The 17,837-nt window shown below is 43.3% G+C and overlaps 1 protein-coding gene across 1 annotated transcript; it reads left to right on the forward strand.

Annotated features, from left to right (window-relative positions):
* The first annotated feature begins 1,386 nt into the window (after positions 1 to 1,386).
* Positions 1,387 to 16,865, forward strand: LOC136677966 (aldehyde dehydrogenase, mitochondrial-like). Its single transcript, XM_066655690.1, has 13 exons — positions 1,387 to 1,634; positions 1,953 to 2,057; positions 3,039 to 3,179; positions 3,476 to 3,555; positions 6,112 to 6,223; positions 8,687 to 8,815; positions 10,391 to 10,504; positions 10,935 to 11,037; positions 12,650 to 12,834; positions 13,888 to 14,052; positions 14,486 to 14,643; positions 15,270 to 15,384; positions 16,566 to 16,865. The coding sequence occupies exons 1-13, from the start codon at positions 1,518 to 1,520 to the stop codon at positions 16,596 to 16,598; spliced, it is 1,557 nt and encodes a 518-aa protein (XP_066511787.1). The 5' UTR covers positions 1,387 to 1,517; the 3' UTR covers positions 16,599 to 16,865.
* The last annotated feature ends 972 nt before the right edge of the window (positions 16,866 to 17,837 follow it).

The raw sequence follows: 17,837 nt of genomic DNA on the forward strand, positions 1-17,837 counted from the left end.
CTCAATGAGATGTCACACTGAAACATTCAATCATTCATTGTCTGAAACCGCTTATCCAGTTCAGGGTCACGGTTGGTCCGGAACCTACCTGGAATCACTGGTTGCAAGGTGGGAACACACCCTGGAGGGGGTGCCAGTCCTTCGCAGGGTGACACTCACTCACACATTCACTCTCATTCACATTCACTTTTTTTTTTTTTTTTGAGTCTCCAATCCACCTACCGACGTGTGTTTTTGGAGCGTGGGAGGAAACCCACGCAGACACAGAGAGAACACACCACACTCCTCACAGACAGTCACCCGGAGGAAACCCATGCAGACACAGAGAGAACACACCACACTCCTCACAGACAGTCACCCGGAGGAAACCCATGCAGACACAGGGAGAACACAACACACTCCTCACAAACAGTCACCCGGAGCAGGACTTGAACCCACAACCTCCAGGTCCCTGGAGCTGTGTGACTGTGACACAAAGCATTTATTATAATGTATTATATATCAGGAGACAGCTTTTCACAAACCTTATGAAGCCAAAGTTGGCCCTGCTCAGTCACAATGCACTGAAAGCACTGAAATACGCTTGCTCCAATAAACCGGGTTGTGCTTTCTGTATCTGTAATGCTGCAATTGCTTTAAATCAGTTACATAAAGTATGAAAAGTAAGCTCGCTTTGGACCAGCGCACAAACAGATGTTATCAATGGTTATCAAACAGCAGACCTCTGCAAGTCAGCTCTTGTTCCACTGAACAGCTTTGGTTGTGCTGTATGTCCCAACATCTCCTAGGTTTTATGATTGTCTTTGTATAACATCAGGCCTTTTTATCCATTTTGGATTAAATGAAGACCATGGCTTATCAAATTCCATTGTGAACATTCCACTGCAGCAACCTTTCTTAGATCTCTTGTCATCTGTGATGATTGGTGGCTAGTTTATAAGCTTATAATTTCCTATGAAAAGTAAACAACAAAATGGAAGGTTCTGGAGCAGGTAAATGGATGAAGCACCTATGGTCAATTCTCCCAATGCAAAGTATAACCAAGTAGCAAGAGTGGTATAAAATTCCCATCACTGAGCAGTAATAAAAATACAACAACAAACAAACAAATAAATAAATAATAATAAACGATGAAAAACTTTAAAACGAAGTCACAAATTTAAAAATCATGCAAACAAATGGTATTCCATCAGCACATATATTATCATATATATGTAAAAAATATATCCTTGAACCACATGGATCTGAAGAACCATATTTTTTTCCATTGAATAAAACTATTATCGATAAACCACTCGTGGAATCGATTCCAAAGCTTCAGAGTCGACACTCTGATTCCCGAACGTTCTGGCTTGGAGTCTGCAAGTCGATTCTTTTTGTGGTATCGATTCCCAGCGCTTCAGCCGAGTCCGCTGCGTGACTCTTGTGTTTGTGAGGGGTTTTGAGCTCTCCACTTTCTCCAACGACCTGCAGCTGTAGTGGTTATAGTTTGTGGCTGAAGTTGTTAAAACCACACCATGCTCCGGAGCGTGTTAACCCGTGCTGTACCACAGTTTTCTCGGCTGTCTGTGAGCAGGTTCTCCGCCGCTGCGATCCCAGCTCCGAACCCTCAGCCGGAGGTCCACTACAACAAGGTGAGACACGGTTCAACTTAAGAACACGCTGAGGGAGAACGGGTCTGTTCACTTGGCTTGAGATTGAGCCTTTTCAGAGTTTTTTTTTTTTGTCAGTATTTTCAGCCTTTAGAAAGTTAATTGCACTTAGGACTTAGTATCTGCGCAGTAAATGCGTATTGGACGCTCTAATGTCTTCGTGGCTGAAAAGCCTTTTCACAACAGTAGATGATATTGCTGCCAAAGAAGACAGATTTTGGCAGCAGCTGATTGTATTTTTATTTTTGAGTTGAGTCATTTTATAATGTATTGTTATTTCCTGCCCCTGTTTTATCTCAGCTCTTCATCAACAACGAATGGCAAGATGCAGTGAGCAAGAAAACCTTCCCTACCATCAATCCATCCACCGGAGCAGTCATCTATGAGGTCGCAGAGGGGGATAAGGTGTGTGTGTCCCTAAGAAGTGAAGCTGATCAGAGATCAGTGTGTTCTCCCTGTGTGTGCGTGGGTTTCCTCCGGGTGACTGTCTGTGAGGAGTGTGGTGTGTTCTCCCTGTGTCTGCATGGGTTTCCTCCGGGTGACTGTCTGTGAGGAGTGTGGTGTGTTCTCTCTGTGTCTGCGTGGGTTTCCTCCGGGTGATTGTCTGTGAGGAGTGTGGTGTGTTCTCCCTGTGTCTGCGTGGGTTTCCTCCGGGTGACTGTCTGTGAGGAGTGTGGTGTGTTCTCTCTGTGTCTGCGTGGGTTTCCTCCGGGTGATTGTCTGTGAGGAGTGTGGTGTGTTCTCCCTGTGTGTGCGTGGGTTTCCTCCGGGTGACTGTCTGTGAGGAGTGTGGTGTGTTCTCCCTGTGTCTGTGTGGGTTTCCTCCGGGTGATTGTCTGTGAGGAGTGTGGTGTGTTCTCCCTGTGTGTGCATGGGTTTCCTCCGGGTGACTGTCTGTGAGGAGTGTGGTGTGTTCTCCCTGTGTCTGCGTGGGTTTCCTCCGGGTGCTCCGGTTTCCTCCCACGGTCCAAAAAACACGTTGGTAGGTGTATTGGTGACTCAAAAGTGTCCGTAGGTGTAAGTGAGTGAGTGAGTGAATGTGTGTGTGTTGCCCTGTGATGGACTGGCGCCCCCTCCAGGGTGTGTTCCTGCCTTGCGCCTCCAAGTAGGTGAATATTCAAAGAGTATTTGAATATTTATGCTCAACATCCCCTTAAAAGTAATCAGATTTTTATTTGTATATTTGTCATATTTGTAACTTTACTTAGGGGATGTAGGTTTGTGTTTTTGCAACATTCCAATGAGTTGGAGCTTCTTTTTAAGGGGTGTGTGTGTGTGTACGTGTGTGTACGTGTGTGTACGTGTGTGTACGTGTGTGTGTGTGTGTGTGTGTGTGTGTGTGATATTAATATCTCTTCCTCTGTCTCTTGTTTGGTCTTCTCTCAGGTGGATGTGGACAAAGCAGTGAAGGCTGCAAAGGATGCTTTCCGACTGGGCTCTCCATGGAGACGAATGGACGCGTCTCAGCGAGGGATGCTCCTGCACCGATTGGCCGACGCCATCGAGAGAGACGCAGCGTATCTGGCCGTGCGTGACCACTGACTCGTCTGTGTTAGTGGAAACTGTGCAGTTGAATCCTTGTTTGAGTTTAGAGCAGCATCTTTCAAGAGTGTTTAGTTGCTTGTGTACATTAAAGGGCAGTAAAGCCCTCAGAGATGACACAGCCCAAAGGAACAAGCAGGGCATCACACACATTTTTATTCATTACCACAATCCTATATTTTTATTTATATTTGAGATCATTAATGAACTTTATCTGGGGTGAAGTGCTTGACAGTGACTTTTCTTGTTTCACTCGCCAGTTAATCTTTATCACTTTGTAGGAGCTGGAGACTCTGGACAATGTCATGCCGTATGCTGTGGCCTACGCTGTGGCTGTGCCCATGGTGCTCAAGACCCTGAGGTGAGACCTGAGGGTGTATTGTGGTTTGATATAAATATAGGAGGTTTCTCTTGTGTTATTCAGCAGTAAAAAGATTTTAACACTGGATCTAGTCGAACGTGGAGATTGTAAAGTGGTCCAGTGGTGAAACAGCCATCTCTAACAAGTCTTTGTTTACTATGAAGTACAGCTGGTCATCTCTGGAATGGTTGGTCCTCACCAAGATCTTGCTCTCCCATTTGAGAACTCCTTGATTGCTCCTTCTGAAGATGCAAAGAGGCTTGGTGTGGTTCTGGATGCCCAGTTATTGTTCGCATCCCATACCGCAAACCTGACTCATTCATTCAGATTTCTACTGTACAAGATCCGGCAGATTCGACCCTGTATTTCTCAGGAGGCTGCCCAGGTGCTAATCCAGTCTCTAGTCATTTCTAGGCTTGAGTACTGCAACTCACTTCAAGTACAGCTCGACTCGACCCACCATCCGCCAAGACACAATTAAGACTAGCATCAAGACTCTTCTCAGTCCTGGCGCCAAAAATGGTGGAATGGTGATCTTCCATTGGCTGTTTGAACGACGGTCGACCTCTCTCGTGGTCTTCAAACGCGGACTGAAGACCCATCTTTTCATGACCCACTTCAGTGAGCACTAATCTCAGTGCGGACCGTAACAGACTGTATCGCTCATATACTGCACTTAACTTCCATATATGTATGAGCACTGACTAAATCCTGTGTATTGCACTTACTATGTTTTGTTCTTTCTAGATATTGCACTGACTAGATACTGTGTCAGTTTAGTTCTTTCTAGGTATCAGCACTGGCCCTTGTCCTGGTAGTGTCTGAGTTCAAGGGGAGACTGGACTCTAACCTATTTGTACTAGTGAGGATAAACATTCTGTTTGAACACTAAGCAAATGCTAAATGCTGTAAATGTAAATAGATCACAACTGAAGTACCGTCCTCAGGCACAAAGCAACTAATACACCTCTAAACTAAACTAAAAAAAGGTACAGTGGAAATAAACAGCAACATAATGTCACTTACTGAGAGACAACAGAGGCATGATGTAAGCTACTCTGCTTAGCCCACTCTCTGCTTAGCCCACTCCCTTAAATCCCCACAAACACCTGGGAACTGGACGGACAGTGTTTAAAGGGTTATTCATTCATTCATTCAATATCTGTAGCCCTTATCCAGTTCAGTGTCGCAGGGTGTCCGGAGCCTAATGGGAATCACACCACACTCCTCACAGTCACCCGGAGGAAACCCACGCAGACACAGGGAGAACACACCACACTCCTCACAGACAGACACCCGGAGGAAACCCACGCAGACACAGGGAGAACACACCACACTCCTCACAGACAGTCACCCGGAGGAAACCCACGCAGGCACAGGGAGAACACACCACACTCCTCACAGACAGTCACCCGGAGGAAACCCACGCAGACACAGGGAGAACACTTAAAGGGTTATACTGACTGGTTATTGTAGGGCTGTTTAATCTTAGGGAGTTTAATACAGCTCAGTTTTTACCTAAATTTCTGACCATTGTTGTGCATCCTTAGCCTTTTTTTTGATGTCATATTTATATTAAACTGGACATGTAATCATTTATTATTCTTTTTTTTTTTTTTTTTTTGCTTCCAAGTTAGTTACTACTATTGCTATTTAGTTAATTACTAAATATGAGTTACAATTACTGTGTTTTAAGAGGAAAAACACTTTAGTACTCTAATCCACACCACCCTCCTGTTTTGGAATTATCTGGTAAATTACAGGGTGTTGTTCACCATTCATGACTAAATAGTTAAGATAAAGCGTAGCCCAACCTCCCTTTATGTTTACGCTGCTGTAAGTATCAGTGTGGCACACAGTTTTCTTCCTTTTATAAAGCCTCAAGTGGGTGTTTTTTTTTTCTGGTGGGTTTAGAAAACAAAGCAGGTCACATGAGCTGTGCACTTTTTTGTTGTTGTTGTTTTTGCCAATTCATTGGTCCAATCCAAGTGCAGAGTTGTTGAACAGGTTTACCATCCATCCTCCAGAAGAGGTGTAGCGTATACTGCTTACTCAGGGCTCAGTGTTATGTTCAGTCATTTCCAAACCAAGAGAAAACTGAGAGACCTTTACAAAATCAGACACAGCCCAGTTGTGAATACTATGCATTATATTATACACTTATATTACAGACAGTTCATCCCCTTTTGCTGCAGAAACATCCCGTACTTATTTGGAAAAGTTTTGAGTTAAATGTTGATACGCTGGGGATTTCTTGGTTTTCAGAAACGAGCCTCAGTGAGGTGAGGTACTGAGGTTAAAGCATGGGTTCTGGAGAACAAATGACATTTATCACTCCTTTTACCCACACTAGGCTCAGCTGTCTTCTCTTCAGAGCACATTTCAGCTGCGTTTTTACAAACTATGAGGGAGCTGTTATCTATCGAACTGGACAATAGTAGAAATCATTCATTTTAATGTGTTTAGAAATCTGCAAATTTGAAAATGCAATATTGTCTCCCTTAAATAGAATTTAAGGTGTGTGTGTGTGTGTGTGTGTGTGTGTGTGGTTTGCAGGTACTACGCTGGCTGGGCGGATAAATGGGAGGGAAAAACCATCCCCATCGACGGAGATTTTTTCTGCTACACTCGCCATGAGCCCATTGGAGTGTGTGGTCAAATCATTCCTGTGAGTGTGTACCAGCGATTTGAGGTGCCCCCTCCTTAAAAAATCTTACAGTGTTGAACAGCAGGGAGGGCTTCTGTAGATAAATCTTGTAGTAGGGCTGGGCAATTAATCGAAAATTAATCGAAATCGACATTCAGAACTTCTAATAAACATGATCTTGTCTGTGTCGATTATATCAATTTTTATTCTGTTATGTCCCCACTGTGTGTTCATGTACTGTCCCTTTAAAACCACGCTACCAAGCTGCAGTCACGTGATTCTGCCCCCTATCTGCCACATGAAGGAGAACCTAAACGCAGAGGCCGACCGAGCGACTTGAGCTCGTACCAAAGAAAGACGTCTGTGGTTTGGACGTGCTCTGTTTTGACTATAATTAAGACGACACTGAACAAAATAAAATAGTCAAATGAGTAAATACAGTTTCAGCCAAAGCACAATCACACACCAAATATAAACAGAGCTCAGAAAACAAGAGAGGAACAAGCTCCCGGCAACATTAGAGAAAGTACCCCAGCTTTAACACTGGAGCATATCTACAGCACAGGCCTCGTCACTGAACTGTGAGGGTCACAAATACAACAACAACATAAAGGTACATTAATCGTAATCGTGTTAAAATGTACAATTAATCGTGATATTGATTTGTGCTCATATCACCCAGCACTACCTTGGATCTTTAAATAAGTCACTTTACAGGGGGAGAAAACGGTAATGTTTTCCGTGGGGTGTTTGGAGAGTTTCTGTTGGTCTTTTCATCATGAAATTTACCACTTCACAAAGATAATGCTCTGATAGTTGCAACAAAATTAGCAGTGAAAAGGGAATCGTGGTTAAAATTGCAGTTTGAAAGAGTGCAGTTGTAATATCACAAGAGCTGCTGTTCTGTGTTAATGTCTTAACAGGTTTTAAATGAGTATATAGTTTCTATAACAAAGTGAGGCCAGTCAGAGGCGGTCACACCTCGTGCTGTTTACATCACATCGACATGAGTGTGTAGCACTTTACATTCAGCGCTCACTATTGGAGCCAATCCTTCTTGGTCATTTTGGTTATAAATTTTTGAATTAGACATTTCCCCTAAGTGGTTTAGACTTAAGGAAAAAGCTGCTCTGTACAAAGGAACAAACACTGCTTTGATTTATATTATTCAGAATAGTTGTCCGAAATGATCTCTTTTTTTTATTGCAATTTGCCTGTGGCTACATTGCACTCTGTCTGTGATTTTGCACAAAACCGTTCGACTGATTGTCTTATAGTTTAGAAAATACTGCCTCTCCGTGTGGAAATGTTTCCTGAAATCCTGGATGCCAGAGAACAGATAAGGAAGGAATGAGGAAACATGGATGGGAGGGGGAAAAGCAAAGGAACGAGGGTTTGGTCTGTTTCAGGGCATAGTGTTGGGGGTGGGGGGATAATTGTGGATTACGTGAAGTAGAACCGACACGGACACTGATTTATGTAACACACTTTTTGGCAGTGTTGTATCAGTGTGTTGCAGCCTAGTAATAGTGTATGTATGTATCATGTGTGTGTGTGTATTTCTTGTTGGAGGAGAACAAAAAGAGGTCTTGTTGGTTTAAGGTACATTGACAGTTTCCCGTTTTCATTTACAGGCCTTTACTTTTTCTTTATTGTTGTTTAGGCGTAATTTGAACATAAGCTGTCGTTTAAACTGTGTCTTCATGAAGAACAGACCAATAGAAAGAGTCCAAAACAGCTTAAACTTTTTAGATCCACCAACTTGTTAACTATATGGGAATTCTGGGCCGATGCACATATCCATCCATGCATCCATCCATTATCTGTAACCGCAAGGCGCGAATACACCCTGGAGAAGGCGCCAGTCCTTCACAGGGCAACGCAGACACACACACACACACATTCACCTACGGACACTTCAGATTGGTCGCCAATCCACCTACAAACGTGTGTTTTTGAACTGTGGGTAGAAACCGGAGCACCCGGAGGAAACCCACACAGACACGGAGAACACACCACACTCCTCACAGACAGTCACTCGGAGGAAACCCACACAGACACAGGGAGAACACACCACACTCCTCACAGACAGTCACCCGGAGGAAACCCACACAGACACAGGGAGAACACACCACACTCCTCACAGACAGTCACCCGGAGGAAACCCACGCGGACAGGTGACCCCTCCAGGGTGTGTCTCCGCATTGCAACCAGTGATTCTGGGTAGACTCCGCGACCCTGAACTGGATAAATGTTTATAAGCAATGAATGAATAAATGAAGTTTGCAATAAATTAAAGAAATTAAATCTGGTCACAGATAAACAGCTCGTGCTCAGTAATAATTTCAAATTTTGAAAGGTTTATCCAAACAATTTCATTAACCTTTTAATGCTTAATACAAATCTTTTACAGATTCACAAATACAGTATGTAGCAATTCTCCCTGTGTTTGTTTTCTCTCTTACCCCCCTCGTGTTCTCCCAGTGGAACTTTCCTCTCCTGATGCAGGCGTGGAAGCTGAGTCCTGCTCTGGCCACAGGTAACACTGTGGTGATGAAAGTCGCTGAACAGACGCCTCTCTCTGCCCTCTACGTGGCCAATCTCATCAAAGAGGTGGGAATTACAAACACGCACATGCAGACACAATTTCACCCACACACACTCACACCTATGGACACTTGAGAGTCGCCAATCCACCTACCAACGTGTGTTTTTGGACCGTGGGAGGAAACCGGAGCACACGGAGGAAACCCACGCAGACACAGAGAGAACACACCACACTCCTCACAGACAGTCTCTCGGAGGAAACCCACGCAGACACAGAGAGAACACACCACACTCCTCACAGTCTCTCAGAGGAAACCCACGCAGACACAGGGAGTACGCACCACACTCCTCACAGACAGTCTCTCGGAGGAAACCCATGCAGACACAGGGAGTACACACCACACTCCTCACAGACAGTCTCTCGGAGGAAACCCATGCAGACACAGGGAGTACACACCACACTCCTCACAGTCTCTCAGCGGAAACCCACGCAGACACAGGGAGAACACACCACACTCCTCACAGTCTCTCAGAGGAAACCCACGCAGACACAGGGAGAACACACCACACTCCTCACAGTCTCTCAGAGGAAACCCACGCAGACACAGGGAGAACACACCACACTCCTCACAGTCTCTCAGAGGAAACCCACGCAGACACAGGGAGAACACACCACACTCCTCACAGACAGTCACCCGGAGTGGGACTCAAACCCACAGCCTGTAGGTCCCTGAGCTATCTGACTGCGACACTAACCTGCTGCACCCTGTGACGCCCTTCCAATTAAACGATATAAAAATTTCACAACTGACAATCAATATTTCCAAAAGATGGGAAATGATGTTAAATTAACTTCCACTAAATGTAAAAACTATTTTAACTTTTGTAATTTTTTTTATGGAGATGAAAGACTGCAACTGTGTGCTGACATTTCTCGTCATGCCATGAAACAGAAGAATCTGAGTGTCAGTTCTGTCCGATTGCTTGGACATAGACCACAATGTATAGTCAAACCATTCAGATGTATTTATGACTCTTATAACACTAACATCATTTTAAAGACACAAAAATACCTACTATCATTAGCCTGGGTCAGAATATCCTGCCATGATTCAGCCTGCTCTCTTCTTTAAGGTTTATTATTTTGAGCACTGAATGCAGGACTAACTTAGCTTCAAAAATGGTCAATGGAATGCACTGGAAATCGACTTGGTTTTGGCTGCTTAGCAACTAGGCACCTAGAAATCCAAGTAGATTCAAGTGTGCAAATGCAGTTAAAAACTGGGAAACTTTAGCCTCTACAAATGCCTTTTCATTAACAAGAAGAGCGACAATTTATTATGAGGAACATTAGTGTTCGCGTCAGTCAAGGGTTGTGTGTAATGTCCATTGGGAGCATGGGGTGATCATGTGCTAATTTGAACAAATACTTAACTGAGTCTGTGTGAACAAATCACCCTATACCAGTTTAGAAAAGCTACATCTGGGAAAGTGTTGAACTAACTGAAGTTGGGCTGCAGTCCTAGTGCCTGAGAGAGAGCAGCGCACTCATCCTGTGTCATGTTGGGGGAATTGTGAAAGAAGAGGTCTTTAAACATGCTTTTCTGTGTTTCCTTTGCCTTTTCACTGTTAACCCTTCAGGTGGGCTTCCCTCCTGGAGTCGTGAACATCATCAGTGGGATGGGACCGACAGCAGGGGCGGCTATTTCTTCTCACATGGACATTGACAAAGTGGCCTTTACTGGCTCCACTGAGGTATGGGTTTACACACATCTACAGCTGAATATAAAAAGTTAAACTGTTTGTGTGTGTGTGTGTGTGTGTGTATACTTCATCTAACGTACAGTACTCTGCAAAGATCTAAGATTATTATCTAAGATCTAAGATTATTATATAAAATAATGAATCTCCTCAGTAAGCATGGTGCTTGTATATAATTACAATAAATACAGTTACTTGTTGTGTTGTGAAAAACAGCGTTGGTTTCTACATGATCTCCTTGATCGTATATATATATATATATATATATATATATATATATATATATATATATTGGAATAATGGGATTTGTTTTATTCTAATATTAGGGTGTTTTCTGAGTGAATAAACTCCCACTGCTCAGATAAACAGTGCCTAAAACTTTTGCACAGCGCTGAACCTTTTAATACACCCGTGTGTTCTCAAGGTAGGGCACTTGATCCAGAAAGCCTCAGGAGCAAGCAACCTGAAGAAAGTTACTCTGGAGCTCGGAGGGAAGAGCCCCAATATCATTCTGCCTGATGCCAACAGTGAGTACATCATTAGCTTAATTTGTGTATGGCCAGAATTTTGAGGACATTTCTTCTTAAATGAGGTGTTTATTTAGGAAATGTGTCCTCCTTTGCCACAGTAACATCATAGTCATGTTTCATGATAAAATTAACAGAAATATGTTTGTAAAACAGTAAATGGCAATTGAAATGACAGTTAGATACGTTTATTTAATTTTTCTTAATTCCTGTATTCTCCGGGTGCTCCGGTTTCCTCCCACAGTCCAAAACACACGTTAGTAGGTGGATTGGCGACTCAAAAGTGTTCGTAGGTGTGAGTGTGTGTGTGTTCTCCCTGTGTCTGCGTGGGTTTCCTCCGGGTGACTGTCTGTGAGAAGTGTGGTGTGTTCTCCCTGTGTCTGCGTGGGTTTCCTCCGGGTGACTGTCTGTGAGGAGTGTGGTGTGTTCTCCCTGTGTCTGCGTGGGTTTCCTCCGGGTGACTGTCTGTGAGAAGTGTGGTGTGTTCTCCCTGTGTCTGAGTGGGTTTCCTCCGGGTGACTGTCTGTGAAGAGTGTGGTGTGTTCTCCCTGTGTCTGAGTGGGTTTCCTCCGGGTGACTGACTGTGAAGAGTGTGGTGTGTTCTCCCTGCGTCTGCATGGGTTTGTTTCGGGTTTCGGTTGGCAACTCAAAAGTGTCCATAGAGTAGGGTTAGTGAGTGTGTGTGTCGCCCTGTGAAGGACTGGCGCCCCCTCCAGGGTGTGTTCCTGCCTTATGCCCAGTGATTCCGGGTAGGCTCTTGACTCACCGCGACCCTGAACTAGATAAGCAATTACAGACAACGAATGAATGAATAATTTATGTATTTATAGTTACACTTATATGTAACTATTTCAACATTCAATCCATACACACACTGGCAACCAAATGCGCACAGCGTACTCTCAACCATAAGTTACCGTCCCCCTGGAACACTGCATTAGGCAGTCGGGGGGTTCACCTAGGAAAGACCATGAACACATACAGACATTCATTCACATACACACTACGACAATTTTAGCCAGTTTACCTAACTTCCATGTTTTTGGACTGTGGGAGGAAACAGGAAACCCCCGCAGACACAGGGAGAACATGGAAACCCCACCCAGATGGGACTTGAACCCAAGATCCCAGCTCTGAGGGGCGAACGTGCTCACCACCAAACCACCGTGTAATGCAATATATACAATGCAATGCAATGATTTAAAAGGATAACATATAGAATGTTTAAAATAGCGTTAAATAATAAATACATAAGACAATAAAAACTGAAACATAGATAAATGCATGAAACATACATTTAACATCAATAAATAGTGTACCATAAATATTGGAACATTTCTGTAAGACTTTAATGGCGTTTAGTCTCATAAACATCTGTGACATGAGGTACTGATGTTGTATGAGCTGTTGTTGATCAGATACCACTCACGGTCACCCCAAACGTGTTGAATGAAGGAGTGCCAGTGCTCCACACTTTATTTTTGCCCCTCTATTCAACACTCGGCTATGGCCACAGTAACCTTAGGCTCATGTGCAGATGCTCCAGATCGTCCCATTTCATTGGATGCTTTATACAAATGTTGAATGTCTGAAATCGTCTTTGTTCTGGCAGTGGAGGACGCTGTGGATCAGGCCCACCAGGCCAGCTTCTTTAACCAGGGGCAGGTCTGCTGCGCTGGCTCTCGCACCTTCGTCCAGGAGAGCATCTACAATGAGTTTGTGGAGCGCAGTGTGGAGAGAGCCAAGAAGAGAGTGGTGGGAGATCCCTTCAACCTCAGCACTGAGCAGGGAGCACAGGTACGACCCTGGTGCATTAAAGAAGTCCTTTAATGTGTTGACGAAACACATCTGTCCTGGTGTGTCTCAGAGGAGGCATAGGCTTGCCTTCACCATCCCAGGTTGGCTGCGTTTTGCTGTCAGGGGAACTGGGGAGATTTCTCCAGGCTGTAGCAGATGACTCTTGGTACACTTATGTGTTGATGCTGTTGATGTTTTTATTCAGAGCAGTTTAATTAACTGAGGTTTGACGGAGTTGCTCTAATATCAGGATACAAGTTTCTTTGCTAATGCTAATCGAGTATTAAACAAGGTTTCGCGTACATTCCACCTTAACCAGGGTGAACGTATTTTATAAGAAGACCCTGGGGACACATGGCCGTCTGTTTTAATTAGGATGTTGTGGCTGGGGGCTTAAAGTCGCCCTCAGTTGTAGGACTATGACAAGGTGTAAGTTCATGCCAATGTAAGAAATAGAGAGAATGCAGCACTTAAACATTTTACACAATTTAGATCCTGGCTGGGTGCATTTTTCACATCCCAAAAATAGGACATGGAAGGGGAAAAAGAAGACATTCACCATGTAGGGCAAAGGTATTCCAATTTTGTTGCCTCTGATTGCCAGTTTTTTTGGGAACTGGGGCCCAACATATGTATAAAATATTGAGTGAAATCATCTCTTTTATCCAGGGCTTTTATTGTGAATTAAAAACTGGTTCCAGAATATAATAAAAGCTTCTTTTTTTACGAATACAACACACGCTCCTGCTCTGGGGAGCTTTCTCTCCTCATGTCCTTGATGATACGTTTCTCACCTGTTACCACTCTGTTATAAAAATAAAATAAATTACTAAATTAGAAATATATGACAATATCAGAGTTTTATGGCAGAGTCATTTCTATATTTATTTGTAAGATTGCAATTCTCTCCCTCTGTAACATGGAGTTTGTGTATAACCTTTGTGTTTCTCTGTAGTCGTCCCACAAAGCGGTTGATGCATGTCAAGCACGGACCAGAGATACACATTCCAGTTAAAATATGTTCCAACAGAACAGTATTTCTTCTTCCTGAAGGTCGATGACGAGCAGTTCAAAAAGATTCTGGGCTACATCAGCAGTGGGAAAAAAGAAGGGGCCAAGCTAATGTGTGGAGGGGGTGCAGCATCAGACCGGGGTTACTTCATCCAACCCACCATCTTCGGAGACGTTCAGGATGGAATGACAATTGCCTGTGAAGAGGTACAACTGCAGTTACCCCTGACTCACTTACATTTACATTTACATTTACAGAATCCGCTGTTCAGACAGTTCGTTCCACCATCTAAGTGCCAGGACTGAGAAGAGTCTAGACGCTAGTCTTCTATGTGCCTTGAGGCTGTACTTGAAGCTCAAAGGAATTGACCATTACCATAAACCCCCTGTGACCCTGATTAGGATGAAGCGGTTACCGAAAATGATTGACAGAATAAATTTATAAATTGCTTTGTTGTCCCACATTGAACTAGTTAATCAGTATAGGGGCGGCAGTGTTTAAATTAAGACTAATAGAGAATGTCTATACATCCAGGCCTCTAGGGGACAGTATAACGGCTGTTGTGTAGCGTAAAGGAGAGTCACTAGAGAAAGTGGCTTTCTTTAAGTGAAAGTGTATGTTCTTGACTGTCTCGCACAGATCTTTGGGCCAGTGATGCAGGTTCTGAAGTTTAAGTCGATCGAGGAAGTGATCGAGAGAGCTAACGACACTCAGTACGGCCTGGCTGCTGCAGTCTTCACCACCGACATCAACAAGGCGCAGTACATCTCCAACAGCCTCCGAGCTGGAACTGTGTGGTATGACGGAAACAGACCAGTAACACAACAGTGTGGCTAGAGATTCAGGGTGTTGCTCTGCGTGAGGCAGGATTTCTGAATTTTCCAGAGAAAGTAAAACCAAAACAGGCTCTACTCTGTTTGAGGGAGAGATGCAGACTTAGGAGAAAATTCTGAATCACAGAGGCCATATTGGCTTGTCTCTATGAGTTTTGGGGCAGCTGTAGCCCAAAGGCCAGTGCACATAGGTCATGACACACAGCGTCTAAAAATTTGAAACCAATGTTTAAAACAGAGGTACACACCAGCACCGACAACACGTGTACGCCTTGTTACACTCAGGGTTTCCAAGCACTGTTAAATTCCCCAACCTGTCACAGCACACTACAGTATATATTTCACCATTATTACATTACATTAAAGCCATATTGATTGCCCTGTGAAGGACTGGCGCCCCCTCCAGGGTGTGTCCCTGCCTTGCGCCCAGTGATTCCAGGTAGGCTCTGGACCCACCGTGACTCTGAACTGAAAAATTCACTCCGATTTGTGTAAAGATTAGAAATGATTCAATTTGAAAAGAGATTGCTCAGTGCATTCTGCTCATTATGAATTAGAACATTTATTTGTGTTTCCACTGTTTTCTACAGGATTAACTGCTACAATGTGTTTGGAGTCCAGGCTCCATTCGGAGGCTATAAGGCATCAGGAATTGGACGAGAGATGGGAGAGTACGGCCTGGAGGGCTACACCGAAGTCAAAACGGTGGGTAACACAACATCGTGTACTGTTAAAGAACCAGCATTAACTGTGTTCCCTGGTATTTCAGAACAGTACCTCGTAGCAGCTCCCTCTAATCACTTCTTTATCACTCAGCATAACACAATCTAACTCAGGTGTATGCAGCTAATAGAACAGATCCAGGGAGTTAGTGTTCTCCTCCAGAGACCAGATGAGTTTGTTTAGAGGCATTAAAAGCTAAGCACCAGTGATATGAAAGTGTCAAACAAATAAATACAGTGGAATTTGAGTTCCTAACTTTTGTTTATTGATAGTCATACCCCCCCCCCCCCCCCCCAACGGTGTTCGGACAACTCTAGAAGCTGCACTTAATTTAATGCAAAATGACGAAAAGGTGTGTTGTTTTTGGCTGCAATCATTCAATGTATAGTGGGACATCTGTGCACAAATGGCCCAAAGATCCCAAAATATCCAGAAAATGGACTAAATTTGTCCACTTTAAACGGGCACTTTGGAAAGGACCATCCGCTCACTCCGTTATCTGTAGCTCATTTCACTGGCGCATTTCCAACAATATGGGCATGTAAGGACACCAACGAAAGGTGTTCAAGAGCCTCTGTAACATGGAGGTAAACAGGGTAAGGACACTCACTTCGCCTGTTTTAGTTGGTGTTAGTTAACGTTAGCTTGACTTGCTAAACTCGGTGGCTCAGATTATACTCGGCTACGTAGCTGCATTACGGAGGTTTATAGTGTCGGATGAATTCGAGTTCGACTTCGATCACATTTACAAGAATAACGGTACCTCTAAATTTGAGTTTAGCTTATTGCTAGGCTATTGTTATGAATAATGTTTGGTTATTTAGCTAGATACTGTCATAACAGTCAGTCATAACGGTGTTTTACCGCGGCGTTGTTCAGCTGTTGTCCACCAGTGACGTCACGGTTGCGTTCAAGAATTTCCGTAGAGAGCTCGGGTTTTTCCGTCAGTTTAATAAAATTGTCAGTTTTAAAGCAAATTAAGCTGCTATTTTCATTTTAATTCATACTTATATATGTCAGTAACTACAATAATGTGAAATATTCATGGACGTCCATTAAGTGGTGCTTAGCCTTTAAATGCTACAAAAATCTAGTTCTTGTCACCACTGCTATAAATAATTGTTTCCCTGATTTTCTTTTCTTTCTTTTTTTGTGCTTTGCAGGTAACAGTTAAAATCCCCCAGAAAAACTCCTAAATGGGACGTACACCCGCTTTTTTAAAGAACCCTCAGGCCAGATGTTCGTCACCCGAAGCTCTGAGACCATTTCTGTTTATAATCTCCTGTAGGAAAGCACTTATTAACAAAATGTATGAAATCAGAAGAAAGATTAAAAACGATTGGACTGTAAATAAATCCATTTTAAATATTTTATTTTCCTTGTTCTATTGTGAAACAGCTTAGTTTTGCTTTGGCATTCAAGCAGTTCATGGCTACACCAGGCTTTTTGTAATAAAGGCATTTAAGCACAACTGTGTGTGCTTCTGTGAGTTTTCACATTTTTCTGCATTTGCACAACCCTTAAACACCACTGAGAACAGGCTTGCAACTTATCTTTATTTAGGGGTTCGAGCACGAAGTGCTTGAAACCCTATTGTGTTTGTTCTGATTTTAATTTGTTATTATTATTCTTTTTCTTTTTCTGCCATAAAACGAATCGCACAGCCCAAACCGTAAGGCCTAGAGACTTGAGACTTGGTCAATAGGTAGTAGTCGGTCTCGCTACTCAGGCGCAAAATATCAGCCCAATTGGCCTCAAGGGGGTGCTACAGCGAAGGAAAACGCTTTCATTAAAAGATCTTCCACCCGGTGTGGCGTAGAGACAAAATCTTTTTTTTCCTTGATTCCTTGGGTCCTGCCAAATCAAAAAGGTACATACAACCACTAAGCTCCGCCTACTTAGATTTTTTGCTATTTTGCATAATTTGCAAAACCTACTTTTGTGTACTCCTCCGTGGATTTTTGTCCAATTTTCTTGAGCTTGGTGTCAAAATGTTCGCCGGAGCCTGTAGCTTAATAATTATCAAAAAAACTTTGAAATTTCGATTCAAGATGGCCGCCATATGCAAATGAACCTTTTCGGCTTATTTTATGTTTTACTTAAAAATCTATAACAAATTCATGCTGTACTCAAGTGTGTTTACATTTCATATTCAACTTCCAGAAATGATTCTGAGGTAGCACGTCAAAGGAGAAGCCAATATTCATATAGGGGGCGCTGTAAATGCTTCAAGTTTATATCTCAGCATCCGTAAGGTGGATCGGACCGCCGCTTGGCATGCTGCTTCTATGGGCAAGGCTGTAGAGGGAAAATTAAGGACAACTCGATTCAAGCAAAATTGTGATTGTGATTGTGATCATGGGATTTGACTGGTATGTCCCTGGTAGGCCTTCCTAAGAGCAGAAAAATTGTCATAACGATAGTCACTAGGGGGC

Source organism: Hoplias malabaricus, chromosome Y (assembly GCF_029633855.1).
Source record: "Hoplias malabaricus isolate fHopMal1 chromosome Y, fHopMal1.hap1, whole genome shotgun sequence".
NCBI lineage: Eukaryota > Metazoa > Chordata > Actinopteri > Characiformes > Erythrinidae > Hoplias > Hoplias malabaricus.